Genomic DNA, 17,548 nt, shown 5'->3' with positions numbered 1-17,548 from the left:
ATAAATAAATAAATAATACATTATACATTACATTGTTATGATTTTTGAAGCATGTGGATTTTAAACGTGGGTATTTCTTCACCTTTTGGCATTTTTATGTCACAAGGAATGATTTTTTATTTTTATTTTTTTTATACATTTTAATTAAAAAATAGTCACATCACAAATTAAAACTGGGAATGTTTTACTAGTTATTCTTTTTTTTAAATGCCTTCATTATTTTTTGTTGTCATCTAAACATACACAAATTCATTGTTTATTGTGTGAACATTTTTAAAAAATGATTATTTGCCTTATTGAGGTCACCTCGAAAACGAGATGTTACATCTCAAGGGATTTTCCTCTTCACAATAAATTTGACAATTATTTCCCTACATCCGGCAGTGTCAGTGAAAATAGTATTTAACTGTGTGCATTTAATTAAAAAAATAAAATAAAAAAAAAAAAAAAACCTGTGACATTATCCTTAGCAAACCAACAAGCCTAAGCAAATTAATAAAGGGGATCAGGAATAATTGTAACACAGGTTAACTAAAGCAATGCATGTTTTCATTAATGTATACCCAACCTTGTTCTCTGTGTCACATTTATACACTTGGCAGTCCAAAGCAACCCACATATTAGGCAGAGTACAGAATTAATTTGATCAATTTTTGCATTCCCTTGCATAAAATCCATTATCGTGGTATTCTTTACACCATACTGTACTGCGGGGGTTTTCAACTCTGGCCCTCGAGGTCCACTTTCCTGCAGAGTTTAGCTCCAACCCTAATCAAACACACCTGAACAAGCTCTTCAGGATTGTTAGAATATTAGGTGGGTGAGTTTGATCAAGTTAAGGAGGTAAACTCAGCAGGAAAGTGGACCTTGAGGGCCAGAGTTGAGAACCCCTACTCTTCTGTTTGAGCAAAACATGTGCATTGATTAGCATTGTTATTTGCTGTTATTATTATTTTAAATAAACATATTAATTCATTATGCCTAGACATAAGGGGAAATAGATGACTCGGTTTCATCAGACATGTGACAGTAAGGTCTGTAATTAAAGGAATAGTTCACCCAAAAACATGAAAATTTGCTGAAAAATGATTGAAGAGCATGAAGAAACAAACTCTAATACTTTTTCTGACAAACCATTAAAATTAGGAGTTGGCTATCAATGAAAACTTTTAATCAAATCGATTACATTATGTGATGAGTAATCAAATCAATCTCGATTCATTGTATATAAACATGTATATGTTTTCGCTTGTAATTGGCGCTGGATCTGTGCATATTTCTCTCCTGATTCAGATGAAATTACTTTTTGACTAGAGCAACAGTAAAAAGCAACTGTTTAAAGTAAAAAAAAATATCTTGATGGATTACAGACATGCAGCTTGTGGAATATTTTGTTTTTATCAGCTGTTTGGACTCTCATTCTGACGGCACCCATTCACTGCAGAGGATCCATTTGTGAGCAAGTGTTGTAATGCTAAATTTCTCCAAATCTGTTCCCATGAAGAAATAAACTCATCTACATCTTGGGAGAAAGCAAAGAATATTTTAGAAAGCAAAACCACAGTACATACTGTATAGTAAATTTTTTTTTTTTTTTTTTTTTTTGATTGTGATAGACTCACAAAAACACAGAAATATCTGTTATCATTTATTTTTACAAACACTCAACCTATATCACCTTTATCTCTCTGTACTCTTTATAAATTATAAAAAATAATGTACAGTTAGTATACTATGAACAATACATTATGACCTGATTACCCCGAGTTTTCCCTTGCCCTGCTTGAAGTAAGCACTCGCTTCTCTTGCACTTTTGATGTTTGCACATTGCAACTTGAAGTTTGTCAAGGGGTCTCAATGTCCCGAACATGTGTTCAGGTACAAAGAGCCAATCGAAGGATGGGGGCCTGTATCAGCTAATGAACATGGTACTGGTATTGTGCGTTTGTATGTTTGGTGGAAGCGAAAGAGACTGCAAATGCGTATGTTGCCATTCAAGTTATGTGTGTATGTAGGCCTGCTGTGTTGGGAAAAATACTTGCCAACATGCAGAGTGCTATACGGTCATGTTCTGTATATGAGAACATTTAACTGCAACCTGTTACCTCAATGATTCTCCAATGACTATATGACAATAGTTTCATAGTCGCAAGGCAAACTGATAAAACATCTGAGGTGTCTATAGAATCTGTACACCATAGTAGACTGAACAAATGTGTGCAGTTCTCAAATCTCAGTCTGAGTGTATTTGTTTAAGTTTGTTCAATTTGACTGTGGTGCACAGGAGTAAGAAAATGGCTTACAGTCTTCTGAAAGGTCAGACTTTTACCACCTTGCTGACAGCCTGAGGAAGTCAATGGTTTTGAGTGGTATTTTTTCAAAAGAGCAAGATAAAGCTCTCCACGTCCTACCTTGGCTCTTTTCTTGGTTTTCTAAAGACTGCACATATTGCTTAGAAAAAGAACTAAACAAAATGCAACCAAAAAGAAACAAAGTCACACATATAGTACATATAAATATCAGGATAAATATCAGATGTAATAAACAATGTATAATAGCCATTTAAAGCTGAAGACATTCAACAGATCCATAGTCTCTCATTTCAGAGGCTCGATGAATAAACCAGGAAAATCTCTTAAGACACATAATTTAATACATTAAAATAGCAAATATGCTATTCAAAGTTCTCAGGTTTGGAGTCCAGTCAATCACAGAACTTGTAGGATGATTGACAGATGACATCTTTATAACAACAGAATGGTGCCATTGTTCCGTTGTTTACTGTGGTTCCTCCGGGTAAACGGTCCAATTTTCCTGTCACACACAGTTCATCAAGATAAACAATTCATGGCATTTAGCATGTTTCTTCACGGTCTTTGAGACTGCTTTCTTATGTATGTGTTTCAACTGGACGTCTTCACTGGATTATGATAGAAACAGAGGCTGTGGAGCACTTCTCATTGACAGACAGTCAGTCCGGACCTGAAGGGTGTGTGCGTATGTTTTGGGGGGTCTAGCGATGCTGGGAAAAGCATTTGGATATAGAGTATGTGTATGTGTATATGTGGGTTTTCATACATGGAAGCCATTCTGTTGAACGTGGAGGAACTGCAGTCGTAGTGCTTGTATGCTGCTCACTATCCTCCTCTGGTGGCCAATCAGTGACACTCCGATTCTTCTTACATCACTGTTGAGAAAACAACAGGATGAGACTTTTGAAACTGAGGCAATTCGAAATCATAAGGCAGCAACACAAAGTTGGTTCTGTGATAATTTGAACTAATATTTCTGAAAGCCTGTTTCCACCACAGAATAAAAAATTTATAAATGAATAAATAAACTATTTATGACTTTTTATAGCACAATTCTTTTTTCATGGAGAATTGCGTGATATAAACTTTCAATTCTGACTTTTTTTTTCAGAATTGTGAGAAAAAAAGTTCAAATTGCCTTTTATATAAAGGCCAGAAGCACAATAACTGCCATAATAAATAGCTAGCTGAATTTTCCATTTGCTGACATGACATGGTTAGGTTCAGATGGTCAATCTAATTTATTAGGTTGGGTATACACCTTAGACATAACCACCAGTTATTTATTTATTTTCCTACAAAACGTGTTTCTCCATCTATGTTCAATAATAATAAGGTGTGCCGTTTGCTTAACTCAAATGTAAAATTGGTTTGCGTTTCTAGATGACAATAATTGCAAATTAGCATATATCGGAAGAGTCTTTTAAAGCAAGCCAACTAAACTGAACTAAATCCACTAAAGAGAGTGATCATGATCATTTTTGCAAAACAACACCTAGAACCTAAATGAAGCGTAACAAAAGCAGTGAGCAGAACTTCATGTAATAGTTTTGACTCAACTCACTCAATACTCATGGTGGATATGGAATCCAGGGTTGTGTACCCTGCTGCTATGAAGTTGTTTTTGTATTGACTCATTTTGATGGAATCCAACCAATCACCGATAGATATGAAGAGAGGGTAGTCTGGCATATCCTCAGGGGATTCTGGGAAGCTGTTTAAACACACAACACATACTGTTTGGCACACGTTTCTCACAAGGCAAGAGACAACAGTTCAGTGTAATCAGAGTTATCTGTCAGTAAACACTAACAATTTCAGTTTAAAATGATCATTTCAACACTGGCACTCAGTTTGATTCTAGTAAGCAATTAAAATACTGGTTTTAAAATGTTGTTGTGATCATTCTACCTATTTACATCTTCCACCAGCGTGAGCAGGCTGCTGGGATTGCAGATCAGCTTATCTAAAAAGCTGACAACATCATTAAACTGTGGTCGGCGACTGCGTTCCTTCTGCCAGCAGAGAAGCATGAGCTGGTGCAGGGCCACGGGGCAGCCCATGGGCGCAGGGAGCCTGTAGCCCTCCTCAATAGACAGAATTACCTGCAGGAAGACACACAGACAACTCTATTGGGATCCAAATTCTACAAGACCATTTTACTGTTTGCAAATGCAATTTTAAGGATGCCATCAGTGGTATAAAATAGCCATTGCTAATGAAACACTTCAGACAATGAAAAACTGCAGACAACTAATTAGTGAGGACAGTAAATAATAAACTAAAGGAATAACAAGGAAACTCTTATAACAAGGAGTTCCACATGATATAATTTAACAGAATATGTTCTTGAATTAGAATTAGATTAGGCCACATGCCAAAGGAAGTTGATTTTCACATTGGAATTAAAGGTGTAATTTATGGAAGCTTGTTTCTGCCATGGGGATAAAGAAAATAAATAATTTACATTTATATTGAATTTTATATTGTATTTTATCAACTTTTGTGAGATCTTTCTTTCTTTCTTTCTTTCTTTCTTTCTTTCGTTCTTTCTTTCTTTCTTTCTTTCTTTCAATCAATGAAGAAACAAGCTTCAATAGTTATTTGCTGAATGATACATTTTATATACTGTATATATATACACACACACACATACATATGTCATATTTGTAATATAGCGTTTGTAGTTTTTTTTTTCTTTTTTCTTTTTCCAATTTGAAAAATATATTTCTTCAAGGCATGCTGTTTACAACGTATATTTAGCCTAAAAATCTGAATCTGAAATAAAAATGCCTTATAAGACTCTATTGTTCATAATTTAGTAGAATTAGAATAGACCAAGTGACTCACATCTTGGTTGGACATCTCCCAGTAGGGCCTCTCTCCATATGACATCACCTCCCACATGACAATACCGTAGCTCCAAGCATCACTGGCTGAGGAAAACTTTCTGTAGGCAATAGCCTCTGGAGCTGTCCAGCGGATGGGGATTTTACCCCCCTGACGAAACAAAATCTTTTTTTATTATTATTACAATAGCAAGCAGCATCACTTTGTGTTTCCTAGACAATCAAAGGAGATGCTGATAGCTTGTTATGTAATGATCAGTCATAATTGAGCTTTTCTTTAAATGTAAATGTATAGAATGACACACTTTGTGTTAAAAAGTTCAGATGTATTCAGACACATTTAGCATCTTATTATAAATCTAATTACTCAATCACTCCTCAGAGTAAGCCTTTAATCTTGTGTTATACTGCTGAGATAAACTCAATCCCATTCAATAACACACAACGAGCAGAGTAGTGCTAAGCTCCAGAGATTCAGGATCAGCTTTGACTGTCTAAGGAGCACAGATTGTTATTAACTCTGAACAGCCCTGAATTTAAATGAACCAATATTGAAGTGGGTGTATGTGGCTTACTGTGGTGGTGTAAGCTGCCTCTGGGTCATCCTCCAGCACCCTGGACAGACCGAAGTCCGACACCTTACACACCAGGTTGTCATCCACTAGAATATTTCGGGCTGCCAGATCCCGGTGGACATAGCCGATGTCGGACAGGTACATCATACCTGAGGCAATGCCACGCAGCATACCAACCAGCTGGATCACGGTGAACTGTCCGTCATGCTTCTACAAAAGAAGAGAGAGGAGGGGCAAGAAGATTGAAAAGAAGAGATGGAGAGGTTTATCACAATGAACAATAAAAATATTCACCTTTAAACCAGACCTGAGAGCATCAAAAAAAAAAAGAGCATTAAAGCTTGTGTTTGTATAGTAGTTGATAAACACTTTACAGTAGGTGCTATGGAGGTTTTATTTATTTATTTTTTCATCTTTTTAATCACCTTTTATCCTTGAGTAGTTAATTTTAAATCAATGAAATTACAATTATTCTCAATGAAATTCAGATCATGACTGTGTGTGTAACCAGTAATTAATGATTAAATGAATGAATAAACAAACTAAATAATTAAATAATTTCTGGTTCCTTTTTTGATGTTCAGTTCTTTTTTGTGGTTCTTGAAGGTGCTCTTGCGGTGAAATATAGATGAAACAACATAATTAAACATTTTCACATTTTTCCTGCACTACAATTCAACACTACACTACATTGTTACTGAATCTACAACATACAGTAACCAATGGAGTCCAGTTAATGAACAAATGACTTGCATTAGCCAGTTTCTATTGTAAATCTAAAACAGAACAGATTAGTCAACAAATGAGTTTGAGTCCAACGACTTTGCACAATATTCAAAGACCTCATGAATTTTCCAGTTTGTTATTTACTGGATAATGATTTTTTTTTTAACTGTTTTACTCACCATTTCTACTGGATAAAATATTTTAGAGCTTGGCATAATTAGCTTGGCAAACAAACATGCATGTTCATTATAAAAATGCTCATGGAGTTATAAGATGTTACCCATTTACATGACATTTCCAGCTGGGAATCCTGGTTCTTTCAAGAAAAAAAAAGGGATAATTAAAATAAGAAATATCTTGATTGAGAACCACTAGACAGTGTTAGACTGTCAGACTGCAGGACGTCAACTTTCCAAAAAGCATTTCATATCAACTATTGATCTGTTGGCAAATAACAAAGTGCTCTTTCTAGACAGGTGCTGTTTATGAGGAATGCCAGGTGTGCTGTGCCATATTAATGATGAATTGAGTTCTTGTACCCTCAGAAAAGAGTCCAAGGAGCCATTCTCCATGTATTCCACCACTATCATCACAGGCCGACCTACAAAGAGGAAAAAAGGACGCCTGTAAGTAAAGGACTAAGTTATATAGAAAGAAACAGAGGGAAATGGGACAGACATTGCCACATTACTCATCTCTGGCTTTGTATGACTACAAATCAAACATGGTAGCATGGTATTCACTGGTAGAATAGATTAAGTTATTTAGAATGAAACAGTGACACATGTTTTTTTTTGGTTTTTTTTTTTGAGACTGAAGACAGTTTGATTTGTTGCATGAAATCAGTGATTGTCTGTGATTGTATCAAACTTGTTAGAGAAACATATTTGTTTCTTACAGAAAGAAAGTAGCTTTTGACTGATGAAGTTGTTGTTATTGTGTAAGTTTTTTATAAAAAATTTTTTTGTATAATCAATGAACAGTATCAAAATTTCAAAAATTTACATCTGTTTTATTTATGCATTTATTTATTTATTCTTTTATTCTTTATTCTCTGCCATTGTATTTGGTGAGGTTGAATTTGCTTAATTTGTGTTAACCTCATTACTGCTATTCACACAAAAAAAAAAATTGTTGAATGAACATGATTTATTCGTAGCACCCATTATGCACCTAATCAAATCAAGTAAACTTGCACTGCTTCGAATAATAATTTAGTTACAAATCTCAAGAATGAATCATTTAAAATAGAGTAAACGTGTTGAATTCTTATTAATCAACATATTTGTATTTTGCAAGGGTATTACTTGTATTTTGCAAATCAAACAAGTGGCTAGTTGACTTTTTTGAGTGTTCAAAGGTTTGGGCTTTCTTTTTGAAATAATTTTTATTCAGCAAGGATGCATTAAATTTATTTATAACGTTACTGTATATATTCAAATAAATGCTGTTCTTTTGAACTTTCTATTCATCAAAGAATCCTGAAAAAAAATAAAAATAAATAATGCATTGTCGTTTCCACAAAACTACGAAGCAGCACAACTGTTTTCGACAATAATAATAAGAAAAGCTTCTTGAGCTGCAAATCAGCATATTGTAAAGATATTTGTAAAGATATTGATAAAGATATTTTACAGTATTACTGTTTTATTGTATTTTGATCAAAGAAATGCAGCCTTGCTGAGCATAAGAGACTTCTTTCAAAACAGCTGTATGAAACTTCAGAATGCTAAAGAAGGCAAAAAGTTTCTTACTCTTTGTAACCACACCCTCTAATCTGATGATGTTAGGATTATCAAACTGTCCCATGATGCTTGACTCTCTTAGAAAGTCCCGTCTCTGACGTTCAGTGTATCCCCCCTTCAGAGTCTTTATAGCCACAGGAATTTCCTTCTTTCCTGGGATACGGAGCCATCCACTGCACACCTCCCCAAACTCTCCTGCAGAACACATTTATTCACTGTTGTAGCATTTAGGGTTACTGCTTGCACTTGTAAACACTAGGTGGCAGTCGAACTATATCAAAGACACAAGTTCACAAATCTCTTTTCAAGTATTCTCCTTATGGAAATTATTTCTCATTGAATTATTTCCTACTTATCTCACTGAAGTTTAGATTCTATTCATTTTGTCTTCTGAGAATAACAAAGTGATTTTTCAGAGAGGCATTTAAGAGCTAAATTGTGAAAATGCTCTGAAATATATTTTAATTAGACACATAAAAGAAACCAAAGCCTAGATGTAGAGACTAAAGGACAGAGAAAAAGATAAATGAGTTTTTTTTTATTAATATATATATATATATATGTATATATATAGTTTTTGAAGAACTTTATCTTCTAACCAATTATTTTTTACTCATGACACACTTCTCATTTTATATCTTGCTGCATAAATAGCAGGAGTAGATTATGGGCTGCTGAGTATCAGACTGAAGTGAGCTAAAAAAAGAGCTCTGACCTGCTCCGATGACTCTTTCGATTCGGATACGAGATGGATCGATTTCCTTGGCAAACTCATGAACGGCCTGTGAGGGGTCCTCATAAGTGTCCGGGTCAATGTAAGTCTTTAATCCTGGAAATGGCACTATAAAAACATGTCAGAGGTTGAAATCTGGATTTTTTTTTTCTTGAGTAAGTTTAAAACTTAATTATACAATATGTATGTATGTGAGTGAGTGCGTAATTAAGGCCTCATACCATGTCCATTTTGATACTGTGTTCTTTTTTTGTCTTCTGACTTTATCTTAGATTTTATGTACCACTGACACCTGTTCAAACAAAGAAAAAATTAATTGTTCAATGGTTATATTGATGTACTATACAAATATAACAAATTTAGAGACTTTAGCACTGTCCGTGGTTCTGAAGCCAGTGTCCCTGTCCGTGGTGCTGAATAGACCAATCATGACCGGCAATGAGAAAGACTCAAGACATATGGCTGAACAGCTACTCAAATGTTGAAATTAAAATAATGCTTCTCCAGCAAGAACATCTCAAGAGTGTTCATTTAAGAATTAATTCCTTTTGTCGATAAATGAAGACACTGATTCTGTCTGTCACCAAGAGCTCTTGATTTATTTGAGAGCTGCTCGCAACAGCCTCCCTGCAAATCTGCACAAGCAGCTGAACACGGTTCCATCAGCCCCTGAAGCTGTGCTAGGATGTGATGGCATAGGGGCTGGCTGAGTGAGGTTTCACACAGCGCATTGCACATGCTGATATTGCAAATCACAGGACTGTGTGGCATGTTTAAGCTTGCTGTCAGTCTCACAGCAGGCCATTTCTTGGAAGCAGACACAGCCGCTGCCAGGAGGCTGCAGCATTCCGACTAATTAGGCAGCGACATGGCTCAGCCAATCGGAAAATAGTAAGGTGCTCCATGGCCAACCGGCCTATTAGGAGATGGCTGGATAAGCAAGGAGCTAAATTAAGGGTAAATGAAAGTAAAGACATATCCATGACATCCATAGACAGACCGATAGACTGATAGATAGACCAACAGAAAGATAGATAGATAGATAGATAGATAGATAGATAGATAGATAGATAGATAGATAGATAGATGGCAAATGCATATAAACACAGCATTTGTTCATCTATCCTGGAGCATATTTACCTGCCCCCTCATTATTTGCGCCCTCATTACCTGCCAGTGATGAGAAGGAAGAGGGTGAGAATGATGAGGAGAGAAAAGCCCCCCACTGTGGCTGTAACAATCACCAACACCTGGCCCTGATCAGCTGCCTCCTCAGAGTCTGAGAGTGAAAGAGTATTTGTGTGTGCATGTGAAAGTGAAAGAAAGAAAGAGAAAGAAGCACAAAACAATGAAGTCACTTTCAAGTTCATGTTCGGTTGGTCAGTGGGGCTTTCATCAGAGAGAGATTGATACATACAGTGCACTAAGATCTGCACAAAAAGCAGAACTGGAATCACACAGCACTTGAGGTCATTCACAATATACATAAAATGTTCACAGCTAGCATTTGTTTAAAATTCTACTCACGTAGCTGACATGGTATGACCACCGTCTCAGAAAATTGGACATAACTACAGTGTTTTAGGCTAACAGGTATTGAAATTAGGTATTTTTAGAGAAACACTTACTCTCATCTCCCGTGGCGAACTCAAACTTGGGGCTGTAACTGCTGTAGCCAGCGATGGTACGGGCACGCACATGGAACACGTAAACCGTGGAGGGATTTAGCCCTGTCACTATCACGCTTGGAGACTTTGTACGTGTAGAGGAGTAGCTTAACTGTTCCTGTTCCTAAACATAAAGATAGAAATAAAACAAAATTTTTAATTTAGCATACTGTTCATTAAGGCATCTTTACACAGCTGAGTTAAGGCTTCTCTTTGCCTACTCAAACTTCTGATAAATAAAGACTAAATTGTATGTATTAGTCTCAGTTAATTGTGTAATTTGATTTGATTATGTTTGATTGGAACTGACTTAAACAAAATGATGTACACACACACACACACACACACACGCACACACCCACACACACACTGTATCAATATTTGCTAAAAAAAATCCTATAGCTACAGGTCAAGTTAAAAGATAAGTTTTTTTTTAATATAATAATTTGTACTATTTATTTATTTATTTATTTATACAGTTACATTGCTGTGTAAATGCATTTAAGTCATTTCTGAGCAGCAGTCAATGTAAAGACACCAAAATGTGACATTAGAAGGACTTCTGTACTTTGTAGTGTAATTTTATCATCTGAGAAAGAAGCTGGTAAATTACCTTTTCATAATACTTGATCTCGTAGTCCAGGATGGCAGCATGTGGCTGCTCAGTTTCCTGCCAGGAGAGGGCAATACTAGTTTGAGATGCCCAGTCTTTTCTCACCACGCCTACCAGAGATGGACCTGAAAGGCATAAACAGTGAGTTAGTGTTGGTGAAAAGTTTTTTTTTTTCTGAAGCAACCAGGCTTTCCATATGCAATATTGGCTGGAGAGCCACAGTCCTGCAGAGTTTCACTCCAACCCTAATCAAACACATCTGAACATGCTAATCAATGACTAAGGGTTACTAGAAAGCTACAGGCAGGTGAGTTTTTATCAAGGTTGGAGCAAAACTCTCCAGAACCGACGATGGTCACCCTTGGTCTAAGCTTTTCTTCACAGGTCACTTTACTGCCATCTAGAGATGATACACTGCACCAACAAACCGGTTCTATAATGGGTGCTTTTACAATATGCTACTTAAAAATATGCTTTAATATGCTTGGATGTTTCAGATAAAAGCACAATTCATCATTGCTTATGTACTCTCTCCTATTATTCTTTCTTCTTTCTAATAGGTTCCTTTCTATCTTCTTTTTACTCTTAAAGGGATACTCCACCCCAAAATGAAAATTTTGTCATTAATCACTTACCCCCATGTCGTTCCAAACACATAAAAGCTCAGTTCGTCTTCAGAACACAATTTGAGATATTTTGGATGAAAACATGGAGGCTTGAGACTGTTCCATAGACTGCCAAGTAAATAGCAGTGTCAAGGTCCAGAAAAGGTATGAAAGTCGTCGTCAGAATACTCCATCTGCCATCAGACGTGCATTCTGGGTTATATAAAGCGACGGGAACACTTTTGTAAGCGAAGAAAACAAAAATAATTTATAATACTTTATTCAATAATTCCTTTGTCAATGGTCTCCTCTGTGTCTCCATATCACTGTATGCTGTATATGCTCTTTTTTGTCATCTGCACCACAAGGATGCTCTGTTTTATTTCAAATCAAAGCTAAATATATGTAGTAACAGTGCATCCTTGTGGCGCGGATGATACAGAAGAGCATAAACAGCATATGGTGATATAAAGAGATACAGAGGAGACCGTTGACAAAGGAATTATTAAGTCATTATTTTTGTTTTCTTCGCTTACAAAAAGTGTTCCCGTCACTTCATATAACCCAGATTGCACGTCTGATGGCAGAAGGAGTATTCTGATGACGACTTTCATACCTTTTATGGACCTTGACACTGCTATTTGCTTGGCAGTCTATGGGACAGTCACATGCCTCCCAGTTTTCATCCAAAATATCTCAAATTGTGTTCCAAAGAAGAATGGCGATTTTACGAGAATGGAACAACATGGGGGTAAGTGATTAATGACAAAATTTTCATTTTGGGGTGGAGTATCTCTTTAATTCTTATCTCTTATTGCACGTAACTATCTCTAGTTGCACGTAAGGATATTAGTATGTTGTTCTGATTTTTAAAAATGTATTTCTTAAAATTTCTTTTTTAATTATTTATTAAATCACATATTGATAAATGTTACTTTATGTGGTTTTTCAGCTGAAAAAGAAAGCTTTGGACATCATAACACATGTGCTGGCAAATGCAATTAAGCTCTGATACTGTGTTTCCATTTAAGTGAAAGTTTTTTTTTTTTTTTTCACACAATTGGTTTTAAAATCTTGAACATCATTGTAATTAGCCAGCTCTGCTTATGCTATGTGAAGATAATGCACTCAATCATGGCTCAGTCAGGTGGAAGAACCCAAGAAAAACACAAGGAAAATCCATTAAGGTTCTGCATCTGAGACCATTTACAATTAGTACAATTAGTGAAGTTTATAAGCCACTGCACTTAAGATGACGATACGTGCACATGCACACATAAACATGCTCAAACAATCATATACAGCACACAAAACTGTTTGCTGCTTCTTTGTTATATTGTACACTTCAAGAAACCATTTCACTAACCCCCCCTTCACCTTTCACTTCCACTTCCACCTTAGCGACTGAAGTGCCGCCCACAGGTAGGTGGAGCCGATCTCTAACTGAATCCTGGAGCAGATTAAAGTAGTGGGTGAATGGCATTAGTCTGACTGATTGAATTTCTCTCATGTAAATATTAACTCTGGATAGTAATCAATCTCTCACTGTTAAAGCAGCTGGAAAAATATAAGGGGTGGAAAGGGAACGGGAGGCTTTTAGGTACAGCAAGTTGCAGAGAGCAGTACAGAGTTGCAGAGAGCAGTACTGGGAGGCCTCTGGGATATCAGCGAAAGTGATTTGGAGAGAAAATAAGAGAATAAGCCATTGGTTTTGCTAAGGTTACCACCTGTGACACAATCTCTTTCTCTGTCAGTCTTTCTCAGTAACCACAAGGGCTTTATCTAAATGTGTGATGCTGTCTATCTTCCATCTACTATGTCTCTGCAAATTTGTTGTGTGGAGATATACTGGAACGGTGTTTGATGAGACCCCCATGTTGTTTGTCTGACTTGACTCAGCACGGCGGGAGATGCTACATATTGAATATCTCTCATGAGAGGCAACTCATTTTTTATTGAGAGAGGACAGCCCATGCAGCTCGTGACATCCGACTACTTTAGACCTGCGTGAGGAGGAGACTCACAGGTTTACACAGAAATACTGAAGAGAGTGACTGCAAAGAACAGGCAGCATCTTAATAAATGATGAAGCCTTATCATGTTGCTATTTACAGAGGTAGAGATTGATTTCAGAATGAAACTTTGCACAGGAACGGAGAGGACAAAAAAGTTTTCTGATTCTGTGACAGCCTGACCTTAGCTCGAGTTGTCAGCCAGTGAAAGGGCAGGAGACTGAACTTGGTTGGATAAACAAAGTGATATTATGACTCAAAACAGACCCAGTGAAGGACAGCATAGAGTCATAAATCTTTAATGACAAACTGTATAATCAGTCTGAAATTATTCTGAAACACATGCACTACCATTCAAAAATTTAGGGTCAGTAAGAATTATCATTTTTTTTTAATTCTTTAATTTAATACTTTTATTCATTAAGGAAACTTTAAATTGATTAAAAGTGACAGTAAAGGGATTTATAATGCTACGAAACATCTCTAGTTTAAATGAATGCTGCTCTTCTGAACATCCTATTCATCAAATAATCCTGAAAAAGAATGTATCAAAGATTCCATGCTGATTTGCTGCTCAAGAAACATTTCTACTTCTACCTTCTACTTATAATGTTGATTATATTGTAATCAACATTATAAGCAGAAGGTAGATGTAGAAATGTTTCTTGAGCAGCAAATCAGCATATTAGAATTCTAATATGATTTCTGAGGGATCATGTGACACTGAAGACTGGACTAATGACTGCTGAAAATTTGCATCACAGGAATAAATTATATATATATATTTATAATATATATATATATAATTATTATCATCATTATTATTCATCAAATAAATGCAGCCTTGAGAATAAGAGAATTTACATGAAATATATTCATATATTTAAATATATTGTATGCTCCAAAATGTATGTATTACTGTAATGTATGTACTGTACAAGAAATAAAAATAAATAAATAAAATTATTGATGTTCAGTTAGTGAAACAGATGTTGATTCACTAACTGTTCTAAAGAATTCATTTCAGGAAATAATTCATCAGACTGATTTAAACTGATTGATTGTTTTTGTATGCAGTTCAAAAAGACAAATATGTTGCGGTACAACTTGTTTTTCAACATGACCACATTCAGTTTACGTAATTCAGCTTAACTTTTGGTTATTTTGTTACTTTTTATTGAAAAAGAAAAAGAATAAATGAAACTAGAGTTCAATATGTCGGCAACTTTCATGCTTACTGCTAGGCCATGATTCTGAAGTACTCAGAAAGCTATGAAGATGTTTCTGACAAAAATGAGCATTATATTTGTTTCCTCATAACACACTGCACACAGAATTGTTCATCCGCCTGTGCAGTATGCTGAATTGTCATAACAAGCCTTAGATGGTAATTAGCCTAAAGCACCAACAATCACACAAGAAGAAATGGAAAGGAGAAACTGCTAACACAAACACATCCAAACATGTACATTCAAAAAGAAGAAAAAAAAATGAGCCGCTTAATGTATAGTCATTATGCGGAGCTGACCTGCATTTTTATTTTAATTAGCTGTCCTGCTCTGCTTAAGGGGGTCTTCCATTTACTCTTACCCAGAATCCTTCCAGACTCTTTATGGAGGCTGCACAATGCTAAGTGATGAGTTTCCCACATAACCAGCAATCGTACCATACTAGTCAAGCAATCAGAAAAGCCAGTTAAGTATAATTGGAGGTTGCTTGTTTTTTTTAAACATTGATTTTTTTAATAGTTTTTTTAATTGAATTGACTCTTGTAGGGAGTGTGGCACACTTTAATAAAACAGGCACATAAAAAATGCACATACTTGTGATCACACATAGTGAACATGCAAAACAAGTTCTTGTTTTATCATTGTGGCTCCGGAGGGGGCATGCAAATGGAAAATTGTCCTTGCATCTACATTTTTCTGTGCTTTCAAAAGATTTCTTACATGCATGAGAGGAAGCAAGGGAAAAAGAGAGCTCCTTTAATGCACATTTTCCTTCTATTTCCCATTGCTTGACAGATTTCACTCCCCCCCGCCCCATCCAAGAATTATATACAAGATTAAAAAGAAAATGCTTCCCTATAGCTCCTATAATCTTCTCCTCTAAGTGTATCTCATCCTGTTACAATAAGTGAACACACTTTTCTGAGAGTGCTGAACCTGAGCTCACCACAGCTATGCATTAGAAATGTTTAGGTGGAGCTGTGGTATAGCGGTTAGCAGAGATTTAGGTTTAAATCCAGTTAATTAATTGAATCCAGCAATTTTTAATACGTATATATGGAATAAAAATGGAACAAATTAATCATGCACAATGATCCATATATAAATTCCATAATAAGAAATTTTACTACCATCAGAGCAATTAAAGCTTAAAGCAGCCTATTACCTTAATGTGCACAGTCAGCGGACCACCTCATACAACCACTTTACTGAGAACATTTTTGGGTTATATATACACAGTGGAGAAAGCAGTTTCTCACTGGAGAAAGCAATGTTATGGAGAGAAGACTTGTATTTAAATAGGAAGCAATGGTTTGAAGTTAAAAACCTCAATGATGGTTTCTTATATGCAGCTTTTTACTTCACAAGACATTAATGGATGGAGTCATGTGGATTACTTGTAGATTATTGTGATGTTTTTATCAGTTGTTTGGACTTTCATTCTGACGGCACCCATTCACTGCAGAGGATCCATTGTTGAGCAAGTGATGTAATGAATTTCTCCAAATCTATTCCGATTAAGAAACAAACTTACAGTATAGGGTGAGTATATTGTCAGCGAATTTTAATCAAGTTTTACAGTGTAAGACAAAATGTAAACACGTCGAACGTGTGCTTTGTGTTAAAACAGCTGTTTGAGCTGTCTGGCAAGTGAATGAGTTTACCAGGTGCTCTAAGAGAGGGAAGATCCGACACAGGCCACGTTTGATTTGTTCTCAGCAATGAAAACAACTCCAATTCAGATTCAGAGATGAATAATGAGAGACGATCGAGTATTTGTCTAAACACACTCAGAAATCATCCACCGCCAGATACACATGTGAGTCTCTCAGAGGTTCACAAACAGCAGCAATTAACTGGAGAATGAAGCAGCTGCAGTAAATAATGCAGTCGATACGCCAGAACTCAGGATGAGCGCAGGCCCATACATGTAATTACACATGCATGTGAGATGTGCACACGCTTATTCTTTCTTTTATGACTGTGTGTATGGATGCATGGGTCGTTATATGTTTATTGAGCGTGTAAGGGGAGTATAAGAGTCTGTGTATGTTTGCATGATTTGAGAGTCAGTGCATCCGTATATATTTCCCCAGTTGGTATTTGTTTCAATTAAACTGGCTTTTTGGTAAACACAGAGAGGCATTAATGCATCGAGCACAAACAGTTTGAGCTGAAGGGAGTCGGGTCATCATAATCAATACTAATTCACTCTTTTGTAGTTTGGGGGTTATTAACAAGCTACAGTGAATTAGCGTCCCACCTCCCACTGGCCGTGATGCATTTCAGTACAAATGCGAAATCTGTACATTTCCCATGACTAGGACAAAATTGAGACACTGCAGCAGTTGTGTGATGTGCTTAAAAACTGAAGAGCCAATCAAAACATCAGCTCACTTCAGCTCCTAAGCCAGCTGTAACAAGAAAAACAAGACGAAAAACACAAGAGAAAGGCTGAACATGAGTGAGTAGAAAAAAACAA

At 36.1% G+C, this 17,548-nt stretch overlaps 1 protein-coding gene across 3 annotated transcripts in view; it reads right to left on the bottom strand.

The window, feature by feature from the left end:
- Nucleotides 1–930: 930 nt before the first annotated feature.
- LOC109052917 (ephrin type-A receptor 6-like) overlaps nt 931–17,548 on the bottom strand; it is a 114,850-nt gene continuing 98,232 nt past the window's right edge. For 2 of the 3 annotated variants that reach the window (XM_042757679.1, XM_042757696.1), the window contains exons 6-18: nt 11,221–11,345; nt 10,569–10,731; nt 10,111–10,219; nt 9,162–9,232; nt 8,923–9,048; nt 8,217–8,402; nt 7,002–7,063; nt 5,737–5,946; nt 5,163–5,327; nt 4,224–4,417; nt 3,877–4,026; nt 3,079–3,187; nt 931–2,814 (exon numbers count right to left, since the gene is read on the bottom strand). In XM_042757679.1, coding sequence (XP_042613613.1) covers nt 2,779–2,814; nt 3,079–3,187; nt 3,877–4,026; nt 4,224–4,417; nt 5,163–5,327; nt 5,737–5,946; nt 7,002–7,063; nt 8,217–8,402; nt 8,923–9,048; nt 9,162–9,232; nt 10,111–10,219; nt 10,569–10,731; nt 11,221–11,345 — 1,706 coding nt within the window. In that variant the 3' untranslated portion in view covers nt 931–2,778. The remainder of the gene's footprint in view (nt 2,815–3,078; nt 3,188–3,876; nt 4,027–4,223; nt 4,418–5,162; nt 5,328–5,736; nt 5,947–7,001; nt 7,064–8,216; nt 8,403–8,922; nt 9,049–9,161; nt 9,233–10,110; nt 10,220–10,568; nt 10,732–11,220; nt 11,346–17,548) is intronic. The other variant, XM_042757687.1, reaches the window with a different exon arrangement.

Source organism: Cyprinus carpio, chromosome A1 (assembly GCF_018340385.1).
Source record: "Cyprinus carpio isolate SPL01 chromosome A1, ASM1834038v1, whole genome shotgun sequence".
Classification (NCBI taxonomy): domain Eukaryota; kingdom Metazoa; phylum Chordata; class Actinopteri; order Cypriniformes; family Cyprinidae; genus Cyprinus; species Cyprinus carpio.
This window is presented reverse-complemented; position numbering and strand designations above follow the sequence as displayed.